This window comes from Artemia sp. Qi Xiang Cuo, chromosome 4 (genome assembly GCF_049724085.1).
Source record: "Artemia sp. Qi Xiang Cuo chromosome 4, ASM4972408v1, whole genome shotgun sequence".
NCBI classification, from domain to species: domain Eukaryota; kingdom Metazoa; phylum Arthropoda; class Branchiopoda; order Anostraca; family Artemiidae; genus Artemia; species Artemia sp. Qi Xiang Cuo.
In genome coordinates, this window is record NC_142797.1 from 24,594,417 (window position 1) to 24,619,811 (window position 25,395).

At 37.9% G+C, this 25,395-nt stretch overlaps 1 protein-coding gene across 8 annotated transcripts in view; it reads right to left on the reverse strand.

The window, feature by feature from the left end:
• The window catches only part of LOC148952917 (uncharacterized), a 189,538-nt gene that overhangs the window by 55,719 nt on the left and 108,424 nt on the right, over nt 1-25,395 (reverse strand). For all 8 annotated transcript variants that reach the window (XM_089088164.1, XM_089088161.1, XM_089088159.1 and 5 more), the window contains one exon: nt 2,322-2,579. In XM_089088164.1, coding sequence (XP_088944290.1) covers nt 2,322-2,579 — 258 coding nt within the window. The remainder of the gene's footprint in view (nt 1-2,321; nt 2,580-25,395) is intronic.

A 25,395-nucleotide genomic window follows, 5' to 3' on the forward strand; every position in this document is an offset into this window, starting at 1 on the left:
TTTCGCCAATGTCATAAATATGATGTTTGATCTTAATTTGAAAATAACGAGATTTCACCGGTTCTCCAAATAGAGATTACATATGCCTGCGCTTAATAAATTGCAATTGTCTGCAGGAAAGTGCTTTAATTTGATAGGAGGAACAATCCATATGGATCTGAGAAACCTTTTACAGGAAGTGCTTTAAAAAGGGTGACAGCTAATTTTAGGCCTCGCATTGGAGTCTTATGTCAAAACAGAGCGGCATTTTCATTAAAAATTGACAGAAGTCAGTAGACACTTTAAATCACATTAGAGAAAGGAATACAATAGAGAAAAGTCAAACTTTAACGAAAAGAGAATTATTTCTTTTGCGAGAATTTGATTGTAAAACAGTGGGGGGGGGGGTTAGGTTTCGAGGGTAAAAAGAATATATTTTGCGTTTTCCATTGATTATAATGATGTTTGTATGGTTTGGGGGGGGGGGGTTTGGGGTAAATGAATAAATTTACGTTTTAGCTGAATATACTGGAGGATGTCCAAGTAAAATTCGTTTGAAAATAAAAATGTACTTACATTGCTAATTGCGGCTGCCAAGGCCTCAAGCTCATCAATTATGTTAATTGTTATATCCATTCTTCTTGTTTACACTGTGTCAAAATACTTTCTGATAATTGAATCATATTGCATGCCCGTTATATACGAAATCTCAAGGGCGAATTGTTATGTAACGGGGAGAACCATATGTAACAAGCCGTATGAGTGGTTGAGAAGGGGGATGTATCCAACTCGCTGATTGGCTGAGAAGGGAAACACGTGATCTAACTGTTTCCGGGAAACTCATAGCATTTGGCTCGAGCAACAACAACAAATCCTATTTCTGGACACCATGACATTCGCCTCGAGCATGTACATGTCCAAAACAACAACAAATACTATTTCTGAATCATAACATTCGCTGAGAGCGTGCCAAAAACACACCTGGAGAAAGAGGTCATTGACCCCATTAACCACGTGTTCTCTCTAGGGATTCCATGCCCTTATTAGGACCACAAACCACGTGGTGATCGTGGGAGTTTTAAAAAAAAGTGTCCGAATCGGGATTTGAAGGGGTATTGTAATCATGGGGTCAATAGGGGCCATTCTACTAGTATAGGACACAAAGATAATTCGTTTAGAGATTGCTGCTTGCATGGCCGAATTGCAATGTCACCACCTCAATTTCCAAATGAACTTTTGAATTTGTTGGTGTCGACCTTAGTTTGCCAGTTTTTAATCATGGAATGTTATACGTGGCATTTTCTCGTGTGACAAGACAACGTAGCTTAAAAATTCTGCCAACACCTGAAACTGGACAAAGAACAGATAACGAAGTGTGAAAGGAAGCCCTGGGAACTAATAACAAAACGTCTTATTGTTAGAGTCACAAGAACGATCTAAATAGGTGAGGACTTTCAGAAAAAATTCATATTTTTCCCAGGGTGGTTGTAACAAACCTGTGGTGCCGTCATGGCATAAAGAAGAGGCTCAAATCTGCGGTTAGAAGACAAGTGACAATGAAAATCCATATATAGAAGCCTGCCGTCTGCCAAATTCCGGGGCCCGGCGGCTTCACTGCCGGGCTCCCGGTACTATATTTATATGTATAGTAGATATAAATATAGTACCGGGTAATTATAAATATAGTATAAATATAATATAAATATAGTACCGGGTAATAGTTATATGTATAGTACATATAAATAAAGGTCTGGCTAATTCCCCCGGTGTATAATTTCCACTGGCAAGTTCATCCCCTGGAAACTTTCCTCCCCATAGAAAATGTCCCCCCTTGTAAAAACCCCAGCAAAATCCCCCCCCCCCCAAACCCGAAAATGTAAACATTACTTCACAATAAAAAAATACTATGTGTAAAAAATGGGCAAATTTTATTACTTAAATACATGCATCCGTGATCTTTCTTCCGGCCCAAAATACAAAATTCCACATTTTTGCAGATAAGAGCTTGAAAAAACAACAATAGGGTTTTTGATACGCTGAATTTGACGGTGTGATTTTCATTAAGATTCTAATACTTTTAGGGAGTGTTTGTCCCTTTTCTCGAAAATCAAGCAAGTTGTCTCAGGCTCCTTTAAAGGGTAAGAGTGAACTTAATGAAACTTATGTATTTAAAATTAGCATAATGAGGCAATTCTTTTGATATATCTATTGGTATCAAAATTCTGTTTTTTAGAGTTTTGGTTACTATTGAGCTGGGCCGCTCCTTACTAAATTATCTAAAAAACTAATCTTTTTTCATTCTTTTTCAGAGGACAGGATTCAAAATAAATAAAAATTCTTACCATCGGGATGTGTTAGCATATGCTCATCTAATTCAATTTCTGTTTTATACACTGCTTCACAGCTTCCACAGTTCCAAGGTCTACTACTGCATTTGTGCAGTGAACTTAAATGGCGTTTTAATTTCCACGCGTCACCGAGAGATTTTCCGCAGACGTGGCAAGTGACCCTAGGTTTCTTTCTAGGCGTCCAGACTGGTGTAGGCTTGGGTACTATAACCTCTGGTATAGGTGGTATACTATCAGAGACCATTTCTTCACCTTCAATCCAAATACATTTAAGAAATAATTAACACAAATTAAACAAAATGAATTAGAAAAATTAACTACTAGTTATTCAAATAAAATTAAGATAAATTAAATCTTCAACTACTTAAATGACAAACTGAATACTTTTTACGGATACATTTCAACTAACTTGAAAGAAGATGCAATATAAACAGTAGCGCAATAAGGGCATTTGCAATTACATCCCCAGGTTAACGAATTCCCCCGTGAAAAGATTCACGTTCACCCCCAGGAAACTTCCCTCCCCATAAAAAATTCCCTATAATACTTCTCTCCCCATAACAAATACTACGTGTAAAAAATGGGCAAATTTTATGACATGAAGACCTTTCCCCTGGGGCTGTGAGGGGGGGGGGGAGGGAGGTTATATTATATCCAAAAGCATAATTATTGGGTCTTTCAACTATGATGAGCAAAATCGCCATCTCAAAATTATGATCGGACGACTTTGGAAAAAAATAGGCGGGGAAGGGGGCCTGGTTGCCCTCCAATCTTTTTGGTCACTTTATTAGGGCCCTATAACTTTTAATTTCCGTCCGAATGAGCCCTCTCATGATATTATAGGACCCCCTTTTTATAATTTTATAAAAAATATATTATAATGTTTTATAATATACGTATTATATTTATATGTACGGCTCCCGGTACTATATTTACATGTAAATATAAGTTCCAGTCTAGTTCTATATTTATATGTATGGTACATATTAATACAATATATATATATATATATATATATATATATATATATATATATATATATATATATATATATATATATATATATATATATATATATATATATATATATATATATATATATATATATATATATATATATATATATATATATATCCCGCCACTGAAACCCATGAATAGAAATTTTGAGATAAAAATTTTGTTAAAAATAATTCAAGCATTAGATAATAAAAACTCCGGGGTCGAAACAAACCCTCAGAGCCTGAGGGCAAGTGTTTTAAGTTATGCCCCAGGGGCATATAAGGTTTTTATTTAAGGAGAGGTTGTATAAATTTCAGAGGTGGCTCATTTAAATGAAAATTGACAGTTCTAGGAACCTTTTTATGAGTCGAAAGGGGTCGGGACATCTACCCCAATAAACTCTCTTTTCCCTAAATGTATCTGATAAAAATTTTGAGATTTTAAGTTTGTTTGAAATAGTCCAACGATCAGTTAACAAAAACTTCTGGGTCAACATATCTCCCCCCCCCCGAGCCCGGGGAAGGGTTGTAACTTATACCCATGGGACATATAAAGTTTTTATGGAATAAGTGATCGTATTAACCTCAAAGGGGACTCAACTGATCAGAAATTGAAAGTTCTAATTCCCATTTTAAGAGTCAAGTGATCCAATGATATCTGGCCTTCCTCATCAAACTCAAGGCCATAAGGCTCCAATGTTTCCCCTAGAGGCACTTCATATGGAAGAGATGGTTGTATAAAATTTGTAGAGCCACGTTCGATTGGAAATCGGAAGTTCTAGTTCCCTTTTTAGGAGTCAAAAGGGATCGGGGGGCAAATAAACCCCACAACTTTTTCCCCGAATGAATCCGATAAAAATTTTAATCTTAGTTTAGGAATTAGATAACAAAAATTCCGGAGTAGACACAACCCCCCAGTGACCAGGGGCAGGCGTTGTAAGTTATACCCTGGGGGCATATATGGTTTTTTATGGAAGAGCTACTCGAATAAAATTCAGAAGGGGGTCATTTGATTGGAAATTGAAAGTTCTAGTTACTTTTTAAGAGTCAAAAGAGATCGAAGGTCGACTAGCTCCCTGCCCTTTTCCCCCAAAACCCAGCCAATAAACATTTTGAGATATGAAAGTTATTGAAAATAGTTCAAACATCAGATAACAAAAATCCAGGGTCAACACAACGTCCCAGAACCCTGGGGCAAATATTTTAAGCTATACCCCGGGGGAAAATAGGGTTCTTATGTAAGGGGTGGTCATATGAACCTCAGAGATAACTCATTTGACTGGATATTGAGTTACCTTGTTAAAAGCCAAAAGTGATAGGAGGGCATCTAATAATTTCATAGGCAGCGCAATAGCACTGCCTAAGCAAAAAAAGATGTTGGCACAGTGTATTATTATTATTATTTTATTTATTTTTTATTTTTTTTTAGACCAGGGCACTTTGTATCGAAGGAGTTGCGTAGAAACTTTGAAAAAGACTCATTCGATTAGAAATTGGAATGGCTAGTGCCCTTTTTAACAATCGAAAGCGATTACAAGGCAACTAACACCCCTTCCACGTCCACCATTTCCCCAAACACATCCAATCAAAATTTTTAGATAGCCATTTTGTTCAAAGTAGTACATTTCCAGATAAAAATTATGTTTTTGAGGAGGGCACTCCCTCTACAGCCCTCAGGGCAAGGGTCGTTAATTATGCCATGTGGGAATATAAGAATTTTATAGAAAGCTTTGTCGTAGAAACTTAAAACAGAGCTCATTCGATTGGAAATTCAAAAGGCTAGTGCCCTTTTTAATAGTCAAAATTGAATAGAGGGCAACTAGCCCCCCTCTCCGGCCCACCTTTTCCCCGAACACATCCAATCAAAATTTTAGATAGCTATTTTGTTCAACGTAGTTGAAAGTTCTGGAAATTAGGTCCTTGGGGATGACAACCCTCCCAGAACCCTCGGGGCAAGGAAGTTGTAAGTTATACCCTGGGGCATATAAGGTTTTTATAGCAAGCGTTGCCGTAGAAACTTCAAAAAGGGCTCATTCAATTGAAAATTGAAATGGCTAGTGCCCTTTTTAATAGTCGAAAGTGATGGGAAGCCAACTAACACTCTTTCCACGCCCACCATTTCCCCAAACACATCCAATCAAAATTTTGAGACAGCCATTTTGTTAAACGCAGTTGAAAGTTCCGGAAATCATATCTTTGAGCAGGACACTCCCCTAACAGTTTTCAGGGCAAGGGTTATAAGTTATGCTCTGGGGCATATAAGGTTTTTATTGAAAGCTTTGTCGTAGAAACTTGAAAAGGGGCTCATTCGATTGGAAATTCAAAGGACTAGTGCCGTTTTTAATAGTCAAAAGTGATTGAAGGGCAACTAAAACCCCTCTCCCGCCCACCTTGTCCCCAAACACATCCAATAAAAATTTTGAGATAGCCATTTTGTTCAACGTAGTTGAAAGTTTTGGAAATTAGGTCTTTAAGGATGACAACCCCCCCCCCCTCGAGCCCTCAGGGAAAGGGTTGTAAATTATGCCGTGGGGCATACAAGGTTCTTGAAGAAAGCGTTGTCGTAGACACTTCAAAAAGGAATCATTCGATTGGAAACTGAAATGTCAAGTGTCCTTTTTAATAGTAGAAAATGACTGGAGGGCAACTAACCCCCTCTCACGCCCACCATTTCCCCAAACACACAGTCAAAATTTTTGTAGACCTTTTTTTCAACATAGTTGAAAGTTCTGGAAATTATGTCTTTGAGGATGACAACCCCCCCCCCACAGCCCTTAGGGCAAAGGTTGTCAGTTATACCCAGGGGTATGTAAGATTTTTTTTATAGAAAGGGATATTGTAGAAACTTCAAAAAGGGCTCATTTGATTGGAAATTGAAAGGGCTAGTGCCCTTTTAAATAGTCGAAAATGATTGAAGGGCTATAAACCCCCTCTCACGCCCACCATTTCCCCAAACACATCCAATCAAAATTTTGAGATATCCATTTTGTCCAACGTAGTTGAAAGTTCCTGAAATTAGGTCTTTGAGGATGTCAACCCCCTCAGAGCCCTCAGGGCAAGGGTTATAAGTTATGTCCTGGGCGCATAGAATGTTTTTAAAGAAAGTTTTGTCGTAGAAACTTCAAAAAGGGCTCATTTGATTGAAAATTGGAAGGGCCAACGCCCTTTTTAATAGTCGAAAGTGAATAGAGCAATTAAACCCCTCTTACGCCCATCATTTCCCATTCACATTCAATCAAGTTTAGAGATAGTCATTTTGTTCTACGTAGTTGCAAGTTCTAGAAATTATGTTTTAGAGGATGACACACCCCCAGAGCCCCCAGGGCAAAGTTTGTAAGTTATGCCCTGGGAGCATATAATATTTTTATAGATAGCGTTTTCTTAGAAGATTCAAAAGGGGCTAATTCAATTGGAAATTGAGAGGGCTAATGCCCTTTTTAATAGTCGAAAGTGATTGGAGGGTAACTAACCCCCTCCCCCTCACGCCCATCATTTCCCCAGAACATAAAATCAGAATTTGAGGATGACACCCCCCCCCCCCAGAGCCCTCAGGGCTAAGATCATAAATTATGCCTTGGGGCATATGTTTTTATTGAAAGCTTTGCCGTAGAAACTTAATAAACGGCTCATTCGATTGAAAATTCAAATGGCTATTGCCCTTCTTAATAGTCGAAAGTGATTGGCAGGTTACTAACACCCCTTCCACGCCCACAATGTCCCCAAACACATCCAATCAAAATTTTGAGATAGGCATTTTGTCCAACGCAGCTTAAAGTTCTTGAAACTATATCTTTGAGCAGGACATTCCCGCCACAGTTTCCAGGGTAAGGGTTATAAGTTATGCCCCGGTGGCATATAAGGTTTCTATTGAAAGCTTTGTCGTAGAAACTTGAAAAAAGGCTTATTCGATAGGAAATTCAAAGGGCTAGTGCCCTTTATAATAGTCGAAAGTGATTGGAGGGCAACTAACCCCCCTCTCACGCCCACCATTTCCCCAAACACATCCAATAAATTTTTTTAGATAGCCATTTTGTTCGACGTACTTGAAAATTTTGGTAATTACGTCATTAAGTATGACAATCCCCCCCCCGCCCCACAGCCCTCAGGGTAAGGGTTATAAGTTATACCCTGGGGACACATAAGGTTCTTATAGAAAGCCTTGTCGTTGAAACTTTCGATTGGAAAAGGGCTCATTCGATTGATAAATTGAATTGGCTAGTACCCTTTTTAATAGTTGAAAATGATTGGAGGGTAACTAATCCCCTCTCACGCCCACCATGACCCCAAACATTTATATCAAAATATTGTTATAGTAATTTTCAAGTTATGTCCTGGGGGCATATAAGGTTTTTATAGAAAGCGTTGTCGTAGAAACTTCAAAAAGAGCTCATTCGATTGGAAATTGAAATGGTTAGTGCCCTTTTTAATAGTCGAAAGTGATTGGAATTCAACTAACACCCCTTTCAAGCCCACCATTTCCCAAACACATCCAATCCAAAATTTTGAGATAGCCATTTCGTTCAACTCAGTTGATAGTTCTGGAAATTATGTCTTTGAGCAGGACACTCCCCCCACAGTCTTCAGGGCAAGGGTTATAAGTTATAAGGTCTTTATTGGTCTATATTATAAGGTCTTATTAATAACGTCTTTATTGAAAGCTTTGTCGTAAAAACTTGAAAAAAGCTCATTCGATTGGAAATTCAAAGGGCTAGTACCTTTTTTAATAATTGAAAATGATTGGAGGGCAACTAACCCCTTCTCATTCTCACCATTTCCCCTAACACATAAAATCAAAATTTTGAGATAGCCATTTTTTTCAACGTAGCTGAAAATTCTAGAAATTATGTCTTTGAGGATTTTGTACTTTTACTAAAAAAAATTCTTTTAAATGTTTTACACTTTTCTAACTTTAAGAAATCAAAAACCAATTCAAATTTTAAGGACTAAATATCAGCATATGTATATTAAACTGACAATGCAGATTTTTTCAGTAAATTCATTTGAATATTTTTTTCAGTAAAGTACAAATCATATTCTGGCTTTTAGAAAGCTTTGGGTTTAGTACCCTACTCATTTTAATTTCTGCTTGATTTTAGTTTGACTGTTATTTATTTTAATTTCTGTTTGTTTTGGGGTTTCATTTATTTATTGATGCTGATTTGTGGTAGTTGTATTCTTGGTAGATTATTTGATTCTATTTTATTTTTAATTTTAGGTTTAATAGAGTTCTTTACTTTTTTTTAGAACTGATTTTGTTGAAAAAGTTTTCTTAATTAATAAATTATAAAATAACAAAAACTCCAGTAGGAAGGCCTTATTGACTCCGACGCCCACCATGTGGTTTATGGTTTTTCTCACTGAGAATGAAAAAACAGAATTTTTATCATTGTAAAATAAATGAATTTTCTCACATTGATGGATGTTTCTTGGACGGTTATGAGTTTCGGTCAATTTATTTGTTTTTTTTCTTGGATGTCATCATTAATTTATGTCTGTTTTATGGTATTTGTTTGTGAGAATGGAAAAACGGTATTTTTTCTCACTTTGATGGATGTTTTCTGGATTATTGAGTGTAACGGGGACAGGGTCAATGACACTTCTTTCAAGATCTTGTTTTGTTGTTGTTGTTGTTTGGCCAAGTGCACACTAGGGGCGAATATTATGATCCAGGAATAGGAAACTGGGTCACGTATTTCCTTCTAGACCAATCAGAGAGTTGGTTATATCTCCTTCTAGACCAATCAGAGGCTCGCTTACATATGGTTTTCCCCATTACATCGCAATTCGCCCTTGATATTTCATATATAATGGGCATGCATTGTGATTAAATTATCAGAAAGTATTGTAACACAATGGATAGAACAATTGAAATTATTGATGAGCTTGAAGCATTGGCAACCTCAATTTACAATGTAAGTTCTGTTTTAGTACATTTTCATTTTTTATTTTTAAAATAAAATGTTTTCCTTGGTCACCCTTCAGTATATTTAGGTAAGTCCCCCCTCCCCCTCCCATTATAATGCAAACTCCTCCACCATGCTATTTTTATACTCACTAGAAAACATAAAATATGTTCTTTTTACCACATAAACCTAACCCCTCCCCCACTGTTTTACGACGATAATTCTCGCAATAGAAATAATTCTCCTTCTCGATAAATTTTGGCTTTTCTGTATTGTAATCTTTTCTGTAACTGACATCCGTCGCTCTGTTGCTATTAAGCCGCTCTGTTTTGACATAAAGCTCTCCGCGCGGTTATAAATAATTTTGACATCCCTTGTCCTGTTTTATTTTACATTAGCGGCCTAACCAAAGAGATTGTTTTTCTCTGTCAAATTAAAAACAGTTTCACGCAGAAAGATATTACTGTTAATTAAGCTAAGCCTATACAACCTCTATTTGGAGGAGTGAAACGAATTATTTCCCAAAAAAAATTGCTAACAATATTTTTTAGGACATTGCTGAAAAGGGGGGGGGACATGCCTCAATTCTATCGCCATCATTGTAAAGTGAAAAAACAAAACTGTTTCTTCGCGTTAGGGCAGTAAGAGGGCCGAGAATTTCTAAGAAAAAAAGATAGCTTTATTATGTGTACATTTACATGCAAGATTGTAATTTAGGCCTATAACCAGCTAGGCTAACAATCTTTTTCTATTTTAAAAGCCTATAGACGGGAAACATTTAAACAATTTTCTCAGCAAGGTGAAAATAGGAGCATTTCTCGCAAATTTTACCTTTTGCTTTACTGAAAAAGGGTGGAGGAGGGGGCTTCTTAGTGATAAATGCTTTTCTAGACAAAATTATGGTTAGGTTATGAGTACTAATTTTTCTTCTGTAAAAAAGGGGGAAATTATTTCATTACTAACTTTTTTCTCTTCTTTTTTAAGGCCAATTATGAAGAATGTATACCCCCTCCATCCAAGAAGGCTATAGGCATCGAGACAACCCTTGTACAACGGAGGGAGATGGCTGGGGCATCCAAAACCGTATCCTCTGCGCAACCTTCGAGGCCTGTGGTCATAAGACATGCTGGTCCCACTCAAACCACAAACCAATCTACCCAAGCCGATAATATCGTCGGTCCATCCAATAGCAGAAAATTCAAAATTGAATGGGCAGCTTCCTAAATGATGGTAAGCCTCGCTGCAGGTAATGTTGCTGTCCCACCAACACAAGGTCTGCATATGGTACAGATTGCTTCACCTGGACCTTCGGGCATTCAAATACAGCCAGAATTTGCGAATGTGAGCATTTTTTCTTACCTATCTTATAGAAATATCTAAAAATAAAGCTATTTTTCAACCTAATATAAAATTGTCTCAGAGACATTAAAATATTAACCCCCCCGCCCCCCAACCATTGTTTTAAATTTCTCTGCTCTCCCCTCCCTGAGAGATATCTAAATATAATGTAATTTTTTTTTGTTTTTGCTTTGTCAAACCACTCTCTTTTTTTTCTTTCCTATTTTCTCTGTCCCCCCCCCCACTATAGGTCATAAATTGTTGCTATCTCTTCGACAATAATATTTTTTCGTTAATTTCTAGTCAATTACTGTTAGAGAACCTTTTTATCTCAAAATGCTGTTTTTTCACAATTGAATATTATAGTTTTAAGGATTGTCTTCCAACAATCGATTCATTTCATCGCGCAGTAAAAGTGTGTCGCAGAGATATTAAAGGACATTGTTGCCCCCCTTTTCTAGATCAGGTCAATTATCGTATACATTCAGTAGTCTGCTGAATCGGCTCGTAGAGAAGCCGAAAAGGTCTAGCTATATTCTGACAGCATATTTCCTCATAGAAAACTGCCTTTACGTTATAAACTACTTTTTATTTAAACCTGACAATTTTCTATGAGGAGGCTAACAAGTAAAGACCGCGCGGTTTTTTTTCAAAGCTGATTAGTTTCTACCTATTTCTTCCATCTTTTCGCTTGTCGCTTTTTTTCAACACTGTAAAATTATGTCATAGATTTTAAAATATGTTTTCCCTCCCCACTCAATTTGAGTTGGACAGAAATTATAGCATTGAAATCTCTTACCAGCAAAGGTGTAATTCTAATTTGCGTAATATTTTCTAGATCAACCTTTGCTGCCTTACAACTTGCCAAGATTTTGGACGAGAGACATTTCTGAATAAGAGTTAACGGTTCTCGAATTTAATTGTACTGTTTCCCAGAGAATACGCTTGGAAACAGAACAGACGAGTTGTACAATAATCTAGGCTCATTTGGAGTCCTGACAACACGTGTACGGGAAGTAGAGAAACGACTTATTTCCAAATTGTTATGCCGCCTAACAATACGGTTTTTTAGGACATCATGTAAAAAAGGTGGGGGGGGGGGAAGGGGGTATGCCTCAATTCTATCACCGCCTCATTATAAAGTGAAAAAAAAACTGTTTCTCTACCATTGGTGAACGGGTATGTGGCCGGGAATTTCTAAGAAAAAGATAGCTTTTTGCGCCGTGGCGGCCGGGAAGCGCAGGTGGGGCCCGGGAAGCGCCGGGGGAAGCACCGCGGGAAAGCGCCGCGATGGCCGGCTCGGAGGGGGGGTATTAAATAGTGGAAATCGAGGGGGGGAGTTGTTTGAAGAAAATCAAATTGCCTTCTATGTAATTTTTAGAATGTAAATATCTTATATTAAGTTGGAAATTGCAACTTTAAGAATATATGGAGAGGGAACAGTGAATTAACCAAATGCTACTATGTGAATACTGCTACTACTGCTAAGCGCGTTTTAAATAATACATAAGTAATAATCCAAATTTGTAAAGTAGGGGTGATTTGAACACTTTGAAAATAAGCTTTTTTTCATTTATAGGTTGCATTGGTACCATATTCCATGTCGCCGTCCTCATCAGTTGGAGAAGGAGAGGACGCACCTATGGGGCTCTCCAACAATTCACTATGGAGTGGTACTTCACTGGAAATACCAGATAATATTGATGATTTTTTAAATGATTTTTTAAATGTAGATAATTGCGCAGTTGAGCAGGGGGACTTGAGTCAAAACACCTTGCAGCTTTTGAACGATTTTACAAATGAATTAACTGGGAACCCTCCTCCTCTAGCCCCCGATAACCTAACGAATCCACTTCAATCGAATGAAGTGGATTCCCATACCCCAAATATTGAACAAAGTGGAGGAGGGGGTGTTGATAATATACAAGAGGGGGAGGGGATGGGGGTAATAACCAACTTTTCCCGAATTTCAATTGTCAAATACAATTTTAAATGCAATAGTTGTCTACACTGCGACTTTTGGTGACCCTTTTAATTCGCTTTTGTGTGGTAATTTTGTGTTTGATCCCGTAGAAATTGTGCATGACTATGTAGATAGAATTCGTGCACTGCTGGAGAACCAAATTCACTTATGGGGAGGGGGGAGGGATTTAATTAAGGTGTCAATTGTTTTAAAGGTATTTTATTTAAATGAGGGGAAAAGTGAAGTTTACCACCATTATATAAACTCCGAGATGCGCGTGATTTATCCGAATTTAGAAAATTTTGAGAGTGTTTTTTTGCGAGTGGATAGGTCATATTATTGCGCATCTTGAGAACTATAACGAAAATGGGAGCCGCTCTGTAGTTTTATTTGTTGAAAATTTAAGTGTTAATATCTGTAAATTTAAGAAAGATTTTATTTTAAGAGGGGGACTTGGGGAGGGAGGGCAATTGAATTAAAATATAATCCAGATTTAGTGGGTTGTCGTGGTGTCCAGAAGATCTGTTTTGAAACAGGTCATAAATGTTTCAAGTACTTTTTCCTCATATCAGCATTTCAGCCTCTAGCAGATGACGCTACCAAGACGAATTTAGACGATTGGGCTGTACATGGGAAGGAAGGGTCCAATTTCCCTATAGTATATTTCACTTGTTTAGAGGGAAAATACCCAGTAACACCAAGATCTATAGATATTTTTGAAAGGGCTAATGCCCATTTAAATATCGGCGCTACTGTGGTTCATGAAACTGAATTTGAAGATGGGGTCCGTTTAAAAAAGAAGGGAGTGGTGTTCCCAGTAAGGGGCCCATCGATTGAATTGGTCAAAAACTGGGTTTTTTTTTTGTACACATCACCATCTATTGATTCTGTCACTTAAATCGGCTATTTCAGTCCTATTCCAAACAATAAGAGATGTCTGGAGGAGGGTAAGACCATGGGGGAATTTTTCTACTGTTCATATGCCTCTCTCTATTCCGTAGCGATATACAACTACGGGGTCGCATGAAGCACTGTAGACGGCATGGCTACCAGACAGTGGAAGCGGTTTCAGGGAGTAGGGCCATTTTACGCTTCAAAAATTTCCAAAACACCCTCCTCCAGTGCAACAAAATCTCGTTGGATTGTGAAGCTAAGCTGGTGGAAGTGAACGATCCTCGATTTCCAAACCGAATCAAAGAACACCAACCTATTGCAGTGTCCTACGCTCATGCACAAAGAGACAGTTCTAACACCATGCGGTTGTTAGAAATAGTAGAAACATTGGATGAGGGGGAGTGCATGATCAAGGCACTGACTAAATTAATTGGAATCGCAACTGAAGCTATTTATCGTTTGAGAAATACCCATTACAAAGGTTAGTGTATGTAAAGGATCATTTCGCAAATAAAAATAAAAAAAATATGTCGGTTTTGTAAGGGGGAGTTTGTAGAGTGGGAAAAGGGTATTAAAGGGACCAGAGGGGGGGAGGGGGAAAGTCAGAGATCATAATCACTTGTGGCAAGAAAGATCCTCTGGGGGTAGTAATTTTAGAGGGGTTGCGCATCAATCGTGTAACTTAAATGTTAGCAAGCAGTTTTTTATCCCTGTTTTTATTCACAATTCAAATTATGATTTAAAATTTATTTTACCGGCACTGGCACGTATGCACAGGGACGGAGGGGGAGTACACAGTCCATGGGTAAACAGTTCATTTACCTATAACATTATTCCCAAATCGGCCGAGAAATTGTTGCTTCTCGAGCTGAAATGGCAGGTAGTAAATAATGAGCATACGTGTTGGAATAAAATCAGGTTTTTAGATTCCTTTAGTTTTTTTCCAAAGGCATTGAGTCTATTTATTCAAGTGCAGAAAAGCGACAATTTTGATAGCTTTCCCTTGCTCAAACATCACTTTCCAAACAGTGAAATATAAGACCTATTGACCTTCAAAGGTGTATATGCATACGATTATTACTGTTCTGGCGCTCGCTTAAGCGAGGTGAAAATACCTCCAATGGAAGCTTTTTACAATGCACTCACCAGTAGTGAATGCACAGCCGAGGACTATGAGTTTGCCAAGAAGGTGTGGTCTAAGAGGAATTGTAAAAATGGGTGGGATTATTGTAGACTGTACTTGGCCAATGACGTTTCAACTCTGTTGGATATAGTCTGTAAGAACATAGACCAAATCTATTCAGAGTTTGGGCTATATATAGGCTATTATTTTTCCACGCCACATTTGGTGATGGATTTGATTTTAAAAATTAGTAGGGAGGACATAGGCCTAATCACCGATGTAGATCAGCACCTTTTTGTAGAGCGTTCAATGAGGGGAGGTATGCTTTTCATGGGGACCGCCTCTTGTCAACCGATCCGAGCGGACAAAACAGCAGCACCGGTGCAAAGTCAAATGCAGTGTTCTTGGACATGAACTCATTGTACCCCTCGGCAGTGTCTCAAAACTCTTTGCCGTGTGGCAACTATCAATGGCTTGAGAATCCTTGTGAGTTCCCCGAAATTACCACCGTCGAGGACAATGGGCCGCAAGGATGGTTCTTTGAAATCGACTGGCACATTCCACTGGCACTTCACAATTCAGTCAGAGATTTTGTTTTTCCCTGTATCAATCGACCCGTGAGCAGGGACTCACTGAGCCCCTACAATCGATCATTGGTCGAGGATATGGGGATGCACTGGACCCCTTCCAAGCTAAAACTGATTGCTGATTTGGACCCTAAGGAGAATATCGTTGTTCACAATGTGCTTTTGTACTGGATAGTGAGCAATGGTTTCAAGATCACCAAAATACATAGGGTCCTGCATTTCAATCAGCAACCATATTTAAAAACGTTTATCGACACCTTTGTTGATAAACGCTCTAGGGCAAGCTCCAGAGTAGAGAAGGAAATGTACAAACTCATTCTTAATTCAGCGTTTGGCAAAATGTTTGAAAGCGTACGTAACAGATCTCACTCCAACGTCGTGACTGACCCTCTAAAGTGTCCACGAATTTTTACCAACCCCAATTCTACATCTTTCTCGAGCATAGAGGCTGGCATGGTTCTTCTACACAGGCGAAAGCAAAATATGGTACCGAATAAGAATATAGCAGAAGGTAGTTCAGTACTTGAAATTTCCAAAAAGTTCAAGTTGTCTTTTTATTACAATGTGTGCAAGGTGCACTGGCCACAGGAGGGGGAGGTTCAAGTTAACTATGGGGATACAGATTCTCTGCTGTTAAAGGTAAAAACCGAGGATTTATTTGGTGATCTAGAAAAGGGGGAACACATCAGCTCGCGGATCGATTTCAGCAACTCGAATCCGTCCCTCTACCCCGATTTGGTGAAACGTCAAGCCCCCAACCAACTACTAATGTTAAAATCAGAGACGGGGAGTGATTTGATATCCAGGGGGGTGTTCCCGGGTCCTAAAGTTTATTGCGTTGAAACACATAGTGGGGAAGAAAAGAAGGCGTGTAAAGGGGTGCCTACACACTTTGTAAAGAGCAATTTCAACATGAGCGTGTACAGAGACTGTGTAGAAAGTAGCCTAGTGCCGAGAGCACAAGTGCTTGCAATTCGCCCTCTGCAGTATAGAAATTATACTGTGAGAGTAGAAAAAAAATGCAATATCGTGTATATCCGACAAGGTCTATGTGCTCGAGAATGATGTAATTTTGCTACCTCATGGCCACTACCGTATTTCAGACCGAGTTGAATGCATTGACTATCGCAATCAACTTGGTCTGGATAAATTAGCCTAACCACTAACCAACTAACCTAACCTAACCTAACCACCAACCTTTCATAAAGTAACTAACCACTCAAACCCTTCATAAATTAACTAACCCAATCTAACCTCAACTAACCCAACCTTAGCCTAACCTAACCTGTAGCAGCAGTGACGACGACTATTGTACTGTTTCGCCCCGCGGCCCCGGGGGGGGGGGGGGGGGGTTGGCCCTTCCCACGGCCGGCCCCGGGGGGTGGGGAGTCCCGCCCGTGGCGAGCCTTCGGCCCCGCGACCCCGGGGCCCACCCCACTTTTAAATTCATAATGTTCAACTGTGTTATCAAAATTTTTAAGTGTTCATGTGCGTTTTTTGTTGTTTTCAAGTGTTTTCAAGTGTTGTTGTACAGAAAAGTGTGCTACTCTGTGCTACTGATGTACATAAAGTGATGGTGAACAAAGTGTTTTTTAAAGACAATAAGTGTTGTTGCTGTTCATGTACAAAAGTGTTTTTTTTATTTATGTTGTACATAAAGTGTCATTTTTATGTTGTTGTTCATGTTCATGTTGAACAAATAGAGTTTTCATGTTGCCGAAATAAATGACCATGAAACATTGTTGTTTTTTTCAACTGTTCTTGTTGTACATAGTGTTATTCTTATGTTGTTATTGTTGTTGCTAATTTTGAACAAATAGAGTTTTCATGTTGCCGAAATAAACGACCATGAAATATTTTTTTGTTGTTGGTCTTGTTAACGTACTAGATAGATCTATGGGAAAATTATTACTACTACTTATTCACTGGACACGTATGATTTACAGTTAGTTGTAGTCCAACTGTTGTCAGCAGCAGCATGTATAAATTTAAAACATCCTTCAGATCGTTTCCGTGTGGGCCGTCAATGTCGGGGAAAACAACATTTTCAGCTAAAATAATTAAAAATTGTCAGAAAATGTTCTTGAAAAAGCCGAAAAAATCTATTATTTCTATAGTGTTAGGCAGGAGCCCTAAGTTCAAATAAAAGCTATTGCCACAACCATACCAATACAATTCATACTGGGATTTGATGTTTTTAGTAGTATTGAACCGAACTAGTGGCTGATTATTGATGATTTGGCTGAATCCATTGAACAGTTCCCACAGGAACTGCTACAACTGTACACCATTCGCTCCCATCATGAACACATTTCCATAACCTTAATTATAAACAATCTGTTTCATCAGAGAAAATGTATGCGAACCCTTGCTTTGAAATTTACTATCTATATTTCCCTTCGAGTTGTTCGTGATTCTAGCTCACTCAAAACTCTCAATAAACAGATATACCCTGGCGCCCCTAAATTTTTGTTGTCAGCGTACACTCAGGCAACTAACAAGCCCTACGGTTACATTTTGATGGATCTTAATCAGAGCACGCCCGAAGATCTACGTGCAGTCACCGACATTTTCGACAAAGAAATTAAAGTATATCTTCCGGTGAACAGTAGAAAAGGTTATTAGTTGGCGTTATAACACTGAAGAAACTACACGAACAACGGCATTTATTTTCCATTTTAAGCACTTCAAAACCTCCACTCAGGAAGGCCATACTCAAACATGGTGTTGACAATGATTTCATTAATCTAATATCTGAGCTTTGTTTAAATTTAATTGAGGGCAATGTTCAACTGCCAGAAGGTGTTAGACAACAGACAAAGCAACATCGTTCCACTGTACGCGCATTGGATTTCCAAAACAAGTGAAATTTTTTTAAAAGAATACGTCTCCTTAAAGCGGGCGGTAGCTTTTTCTTGCTTTTACTACCAATAATTGCAGGAATTGTAAAAAGTTATCTCTAGAGAGAGAGAGAGAATAGCAAAACCCCATAAATTTACACCATTTGAATTTATATTCTCGGTCATTGAATATTTTGAAGACAATCTAAGCAAATTCATTAATGATGAGAATATTGCAGATGACAAAAAACTGCTTTTACTTCAAGATGCATTGCGACGTGTGGACAAACATAAACCTCATCGTGAGAGACCCACCGTCGCTGTTACAGATCCCTCTAAACAGGAAACATCTCCTCAAGATTCTGCAGCACTGCAATCAAAGGAGAAAGACTTGAATTCAATTGTATTGAAAATTGGAAACCTATTGCCACTGTCCTATCGAGAAAAGAGTAAAAGAGTATTATCTTATCTCATGTTGGAAACTGGTGATGATAATTAAGTTCAAGTTGATAGCACAGGGAAACAAATTATATTTCAGGGAAAAAGTTACAATCTAGTTGATTTAATTTGTGATATGGTGACGAATCGTAAAGAACTTTTATCATTTGACAATAATCTATACACCTTTCTAAGTGCATCAAACTTCCCCGAAAGTCTTATTGGCAATAAGCAAATTCTTAAGAAACTAAGAGAATATAGTACTCCAACAACGCCAACACCACCATTTAAAAAAGAAGAAGATTCAATATTTGAAAATACCATCAGTAGCAGCAGCAGCAGCACCAGTGATTTTATAACACCTGTGGCTGCTAGTCAAAAGCGAAGACGAATTGATTCACCCTCCAGTGTGCAAAAGGAGAGCAGACATTACACTATTTGTTTGCGTTCCAAATGGAGGAAGCTCTGAAAACTGTCCATGAAAATATTGGTAAAGCAGGAAGATTCAGCTCTCTCAAAATGCTTTATAAAGTTGTCTCTGGCACCACATTGAAAAAAGCAAAAGAGTATCTAGAGAATGAACCAAGTTACACACTGCACCGGAATCACAGGCTTCGAGGCAAACATTATCGACAAATTAAAGCCTTTTTCCCTCTGCATATAATGCAAACGGATCTTTTAACTTTAGACGCAATTCAACGGCGTCACAATGCGCCCTACAAATATATTCTGGTGGCAATCAGTGTCTTTAGTTGCTATGCCTGTGCCATTCCATTACGATACAAGAGAGGTGTTGAAGTTGCTCAGGCTATTGAAAGTATTCTTGAACAGGATTGCTATAGAAAAATTCAATCGGATCATGGTAGTGAATTTGTTAATCCCCATGTGCAAAAAGTTCTATTGAAATATAATACTGAAAAATACATCTGCTTTTATTCATGATTTATATAAAATCATGCGGATATACAAACATCGACCTCATTTATCTCGGTCCAGATCGCTCCATTGTGATATTCACTGCATTGAAAATACATTGATGTCTTTATAAAGAAGTTCTCCAATGATGGAAAAGAAAAAAAAATGTGAAGAAGGAATTTAATTTTGATGATACTGATTGAATTAATAGAACCACCAGTATTTTTGAAAAGGGGAATTATTTATGGAGCACCGAAATTTTTAAAGTGTCCAAAATCCTGGACATCGAACCCACGACATATCAACTGTGAGACACCAAAGATGATGAGATTCTCGGTGATTCTTATGAATAGGAACTGCAAAAAGTTAGAAACACTAGTGATATTTATCAAATTGAAAAGATATTAAAGAGTCATACTCGTAGGGGCAAGAGACAGTTGCTTGTTTGCTGGCTAGGATACAACTCAGATTTTGATTCTTGGGTCAGTGCTGAAGATATTAACAATGCCCAATGATTTCTATGTGCCTTTCATGTCCAATGTTTCTGATCCACTCTACAATGACCTGAATAGAACAAGTGATTTTTGGACAAAACTCTCCCCCACCATCAAATTCGATGGAAAGTCTGAAGTGACTCTTGTCGACTGTATTCTCAAAGACACCTACGACATCCTGAGAAAGGATCGTAAATATGAAATAAAAATTAGACCCTATGATTGGCCACCATCATCCTCAAGTGATCAAGAACAAATTCAAAAAATCAATTGGATGGATTATCCATATATTGAATTACCCTATGAGGAACTCACCTGTATGATTGATTTATGTCGTTCTATTAATACAAAAATTTCCGCTCGTAAGAAAGGAGCTTTTCATTTCAACTATTCAAAGGAGGAGGGCACGATCTACATTAGTTCACCTATTGCCAGCGAAAAGGTTATTTTCAATGATAATCTAAGGGATGTTCTTGGCTTTAAGCTCAATATAATCAACGGTAAAAGTGCCGGAAACACTAATTTCATTTTTGCTGACTACCCGCCTGCCTTCTCCACAAACACTTGTATATTTCTCTACGCTTCATTTCTGGAAACATCTCGGGTTGGTAATTCAAATGTTCCCCTCCTACAAGTTCTTGAACGAAAAACCAATCAAGAACATATTCACCACTACAATATAAAGCATGTTCAATATATTCCCGTAAACACTTCCTATTTGGAACTCTGTCAGTTAACACTACAAACTGAATTGGGTGATCCCATAGCAATTTCAAAAGGTTTGGCTGTGATTGCATGCCATTTTCGTCCCATCGTTCAACAACAAGATGTCTAATAAAAAAGTGGTATTCACTTGTCCTGATATTGACTGCTAGGTTAATACTCTTGGCCCAAGACACAAGGCAATGGAATGGACTATTACAAAGGACGCTCGTCAATGTCTGGCTATGGTATTGGCAGTTGGTTTGCTAAGCTGTTTCGCTCTTCACTACCACTGGCTAGAAAATATCTTGTACCGGCTGCGACAGATTTTGCATCCTCTACACTATACGATTGGGGCTTTGGCAAGGATTTTAAAAAAAGTGCTACGCAAAATCTTAGGTCCAGTGCGCAAACCCTTGGCGAGACATTAAAACAAAATGGTAAAGGTTTAAAAAGGTCAAGAATCACTGCATCACTCATCAGTCTCCACTCAGGTTGGAAACGAAAGAAATCATCTCTCTTGTCAAAGAAAAGAAGGAAAAAGCCGACACGTAGTGTAAACAGAAGAAGAAGAAGCCCCAGGAAGAAAATTGTTAGATCGAAACTAGATTTCTTTTCCTAAGATGTCCTACCTACCGCATAAGGATTCTCAACCATCAATCACCGCCTCATTGAATCTATTGAATACTGAAAATTTTTATGTGATTGTCAAGTGTGGATATTTAGAACCATTTTATCCTCAGCAACCCCTCCGCAATAAAAGTCACTTTCATATTAAATCCAATTAAGACTAATTTATGGACACATCTTCAACATTTGTAGATTTGCAAATGAAAGTCTAAAGATCTAATATCACAAAACTAATATGGGCCTATGCAATATCCTATGAAAATTGCATATTAAATAATTAAAGTGGTCAAATTAGTGTCGACATCAATGGCACGCTGGTGAGCACAAGATAAAATGTCTCAAGTTATACTAGCTACATACAATTCATGTTGATGAAACCCAAGTCATACAAGGAATTGAGAGGCACCTTCAATGGATATGAATATAATACTAATATTGATAGTATAGATGCACTTAAAAATGCTACAACTAGTGAATTACATCTAGTTGGAAAAATATATCATGAAATATTTAACATACCCCAATGGCTGCCGCCCAATGTTAAAGTGGATATAAAACTAACGCTTGCACCATCCAATTTCATATTGAGAAAAGAACTTGTTGCCAATCCCGATGTAAGTCTCTCTCTCACCTTGGCAATACTTCATGTACAAAAACAACAGGTTATGAGTTCTGTTGCTTTGGCAGTGTAAAAACTGAGAGCCAATGGAAATAATTTTAAACTACTTGTTCCTCATACAATCACCAATCAACGTCATATGGCCATGGGGTCACGCACCTTCACCGATTCATCCTTTATCAATGGCGAAATTCCGTCAAAACTCGCTTTGGCATTTGTAAAAAGCACCAGTGCAATAGGATCGTGGACTGGATGCCCACATAAATTCGAGATGTTTGGACTTTGCAAAGTAAACGGTATCCCACTCTACAATCTATCTTTTGATAAATCCTATAGAACATGGTATGAGTTGACCATGCAAACCCTAGATCACGATTCTCAACTATTTGAAAATGGTATAACCGAAGATATGTTTGCTAAAACACATGGTATCATTGTATTAGATTTGTCTGGCACCCAGGATATGAGTATAGTACGTACGGGTAGTGTGCGTTTAGAGTGTACATTTGCCGACCCATTGGCTGAGAGTATTGCACTAATCTCACTAAATCAATATGAAACCTATTGAGAAATCACTCCCGAAGGCAGTGTTCTACTAGACTTGGCGCCATGAACACTAGTCAAATAATCAATGTATTTAATATGGATCCCTACATGTCCCAGTACAAATCCTATTGTCTGCCCTCGGACTTTCTTGGAAAAATTTAAAGTGTCAACAATACCTTGATTATTGTTAATAGCAGTCCGTCGACTGTGTTGACGAGTCATTGGCTGTGCATCTTTCAAACAATGAAGACGATTGAATTTTTTGATCCTCTTGGTCTGCCCTATACATTCTACACACCCCACATCAGCAACTATATTGAGAGCAGTGGGAAAACTATTATTCAAAATCGAAACAGGGTGCAGGATCTAATAACCAAAAGCTGTGACTGGCATGCGATACACTATGGTATATTCCAGGGTCGCGACAATACTCACAAGAAGTTTTTTCACATTTATGTTGATCATCCATGTCTGAACGACTTTCTGGTTAAGGATGTCCTGTCGCACCTTTATAGTGTATAGTTCAGTGCCGAAAGAATAAAATGGCTTAAAACTTTGTTTGAATTTGTTTATTAATAAAATGCATATATATATATATACAACATTGTCTTTAAATCTTCACTTTAGATTTCATCGTCTTCGGTGTATAGGCAAGTATCGTGAACCACTAATGCTGGTAAATCATTTGGATTCACTGTATATTGATCTTGATTGACTGCAAAGTTAGGGTCACATTTTCTACAGTACAATGTAACTTCACTCTTGTCCTCTTTGTATAGTCAATGATACTATTTGCATTCATATTATGATACTATTTGTATCTCTCTTTTGTAAGAGAGATACTCTACTATTTGTAACTATATGATACTCTTTGTATAGTCAATGATACTATTTGCATTCATATTATGAAATTCACGAGTTTCAATCTGTCTATTTGAAGCAATATCACATACAGTGTTTTCAAATGGTGAATCACATTCGGTAACTGCCAAATAAAATCACTTGGTTTATAGTCATAGTAGGCAGTGTCGTCACAACGATGACGTAGAAACCAAATTGTCTTGTTACCCCAACAGTTGAATCGTAGACCTGACTCCTCTTCCCAGAATAAATTAAATTCACGACGATACAAATCTCGTAGAAATAAACTAAAATCACGTTTGGGATTCATTCTAATTCTAGCGGGGTAAGTATTCTCCCACTGATCACATTTATCATAGTGACAATTAGACCACAGATGTCCTCCAGGGTGAGAGTCACACACCTCTTCAAGACATGAATTACATCCTTTAATTTGTACTGCATAGCCTCTATGTAATTTACAAGGATTACATAATTTACACTTTTTACTATAGTCATCAATAATTGTACAATTCTCACATTGAGTTTAACTGCCAAGAGTGTACATGCACAATGGACATGTATAGAACATTTTTTGGTTTCCGATGTCAACTCTCTCACAGCTAAAACGAAACTGATCGTCCTCGCTCGATAAATTCAGAGAGAGGAATTGGGAGATGAGTAACTCTGTGACGTTACCTCTTTCGAATGGTGGAGCCATCTAAATCGAATCCACTGGCAATGTTTTTAAAAGTATATCCACGATATTATTCTGCTTTGTTCCAATTAATATATCAATAAATTGACTATAAGCATTTGAGTCACATTTTAAAAGTTTCATACAATAGCCCAAGGGGGAAAAACAGTCCTCATTATATTGTCAAGTGTTGCCTGACGAGATAATATCCTGCGTTGAAGAGATAACTCGAGAAAATCGTCATCCAAAATCAAATGTTTTTCCATAAACATTAGATTTGATCTAATTCTCTCTTTCTCAAATTTATTCATTTTTCAATCCTTTCACTCTGACTGCTGATTCTAGACTGAACCTGATTCGTTAGTCCTAACCTAACCTACCCCGAAAAGAAAAGGAAGATTTTCGATTTCAAGATAATTCTATTAATTAATTATAACAACAACAAAAATACTAAGCATGCACAATTAGCGATAGAGTTTATTGTCTTCGATATGTTTCACTAATGCACTTAAAGCACATTGAAGTCTATTCACATGTGCTATATCAACTTTTGCAACGAAACATAATTGATCCTCCATTTTAAATTTGCTCAAGGATATCACATATCTTGCATATACTTCATCCCATTCCAGACAAAGCCGTGATCCTTTCGTGATTTCCACCGCAATTGCTCTTGTATTATTACCATCAGCTCCACTATCAACTTCTAATAGGGTAAACATTCCACTCGTCGCCATCAACACACAAATATATATCCAAATGAGTAAAGTCAAAACTGTTCTTCTCACTCCTTTGAATTTCTATTCACAGACTAATAAAACTTCAGCAAAAACCCTTTCCTCGTATTTTCTGCCATCCTCCACCGCTAATATGTAAGCGAGCCTCTGATTGGTCTAGAAGGAGATGTAACCGAGTCGCTGATTGGCTTAGAAGGAAACACGTGATCCTGTTTCCTATTCCTGGATGATAACATTTGACCCCAGCGAGCACTTGGCCAAACAACAACAACAATAAAGCAAGATCTTGAAAGAAGTGTCATTGACCCTGTCTCCGTTAGACTCAATAATCCAGAAAACATCCATCAATGTGAGAAAAATCCTGTTTTTCCATTCTCACAGAGAAAAACCATAAAACAGCCATAAATTGCAGTTGACATCCATGAAAAACAACAAATAAATTTACCGACACTCATAACCATCCTAGAAACATCCATCAAAGTGAGAAAAATCCTGTTTTTTCAAGTGAGAAAAATTCTGTTTTTTCATTCTCAGTGAGAAAAACCATAAACCAAATGGTGGGCGTGGGAGTCAATAAGGCCTTCCTACTAACTCCGGGTATGACACAACACCACAGAGCCAGTGGGTAAGTGTTGCAAGTGATGCACCGGGGCATTTAAGGTTTTTATGTAAGGAGTGGTCGTATGAACTTCAGAGGTGCCTCATTTGATTGAAAATTGAAAGTTCTAGTTACCTATTTAAGAGTAAAAAGTGAACAGAGGGTATCTAATCCCTCCCCTCAAACACACGCTTTTTTTGTCCAAA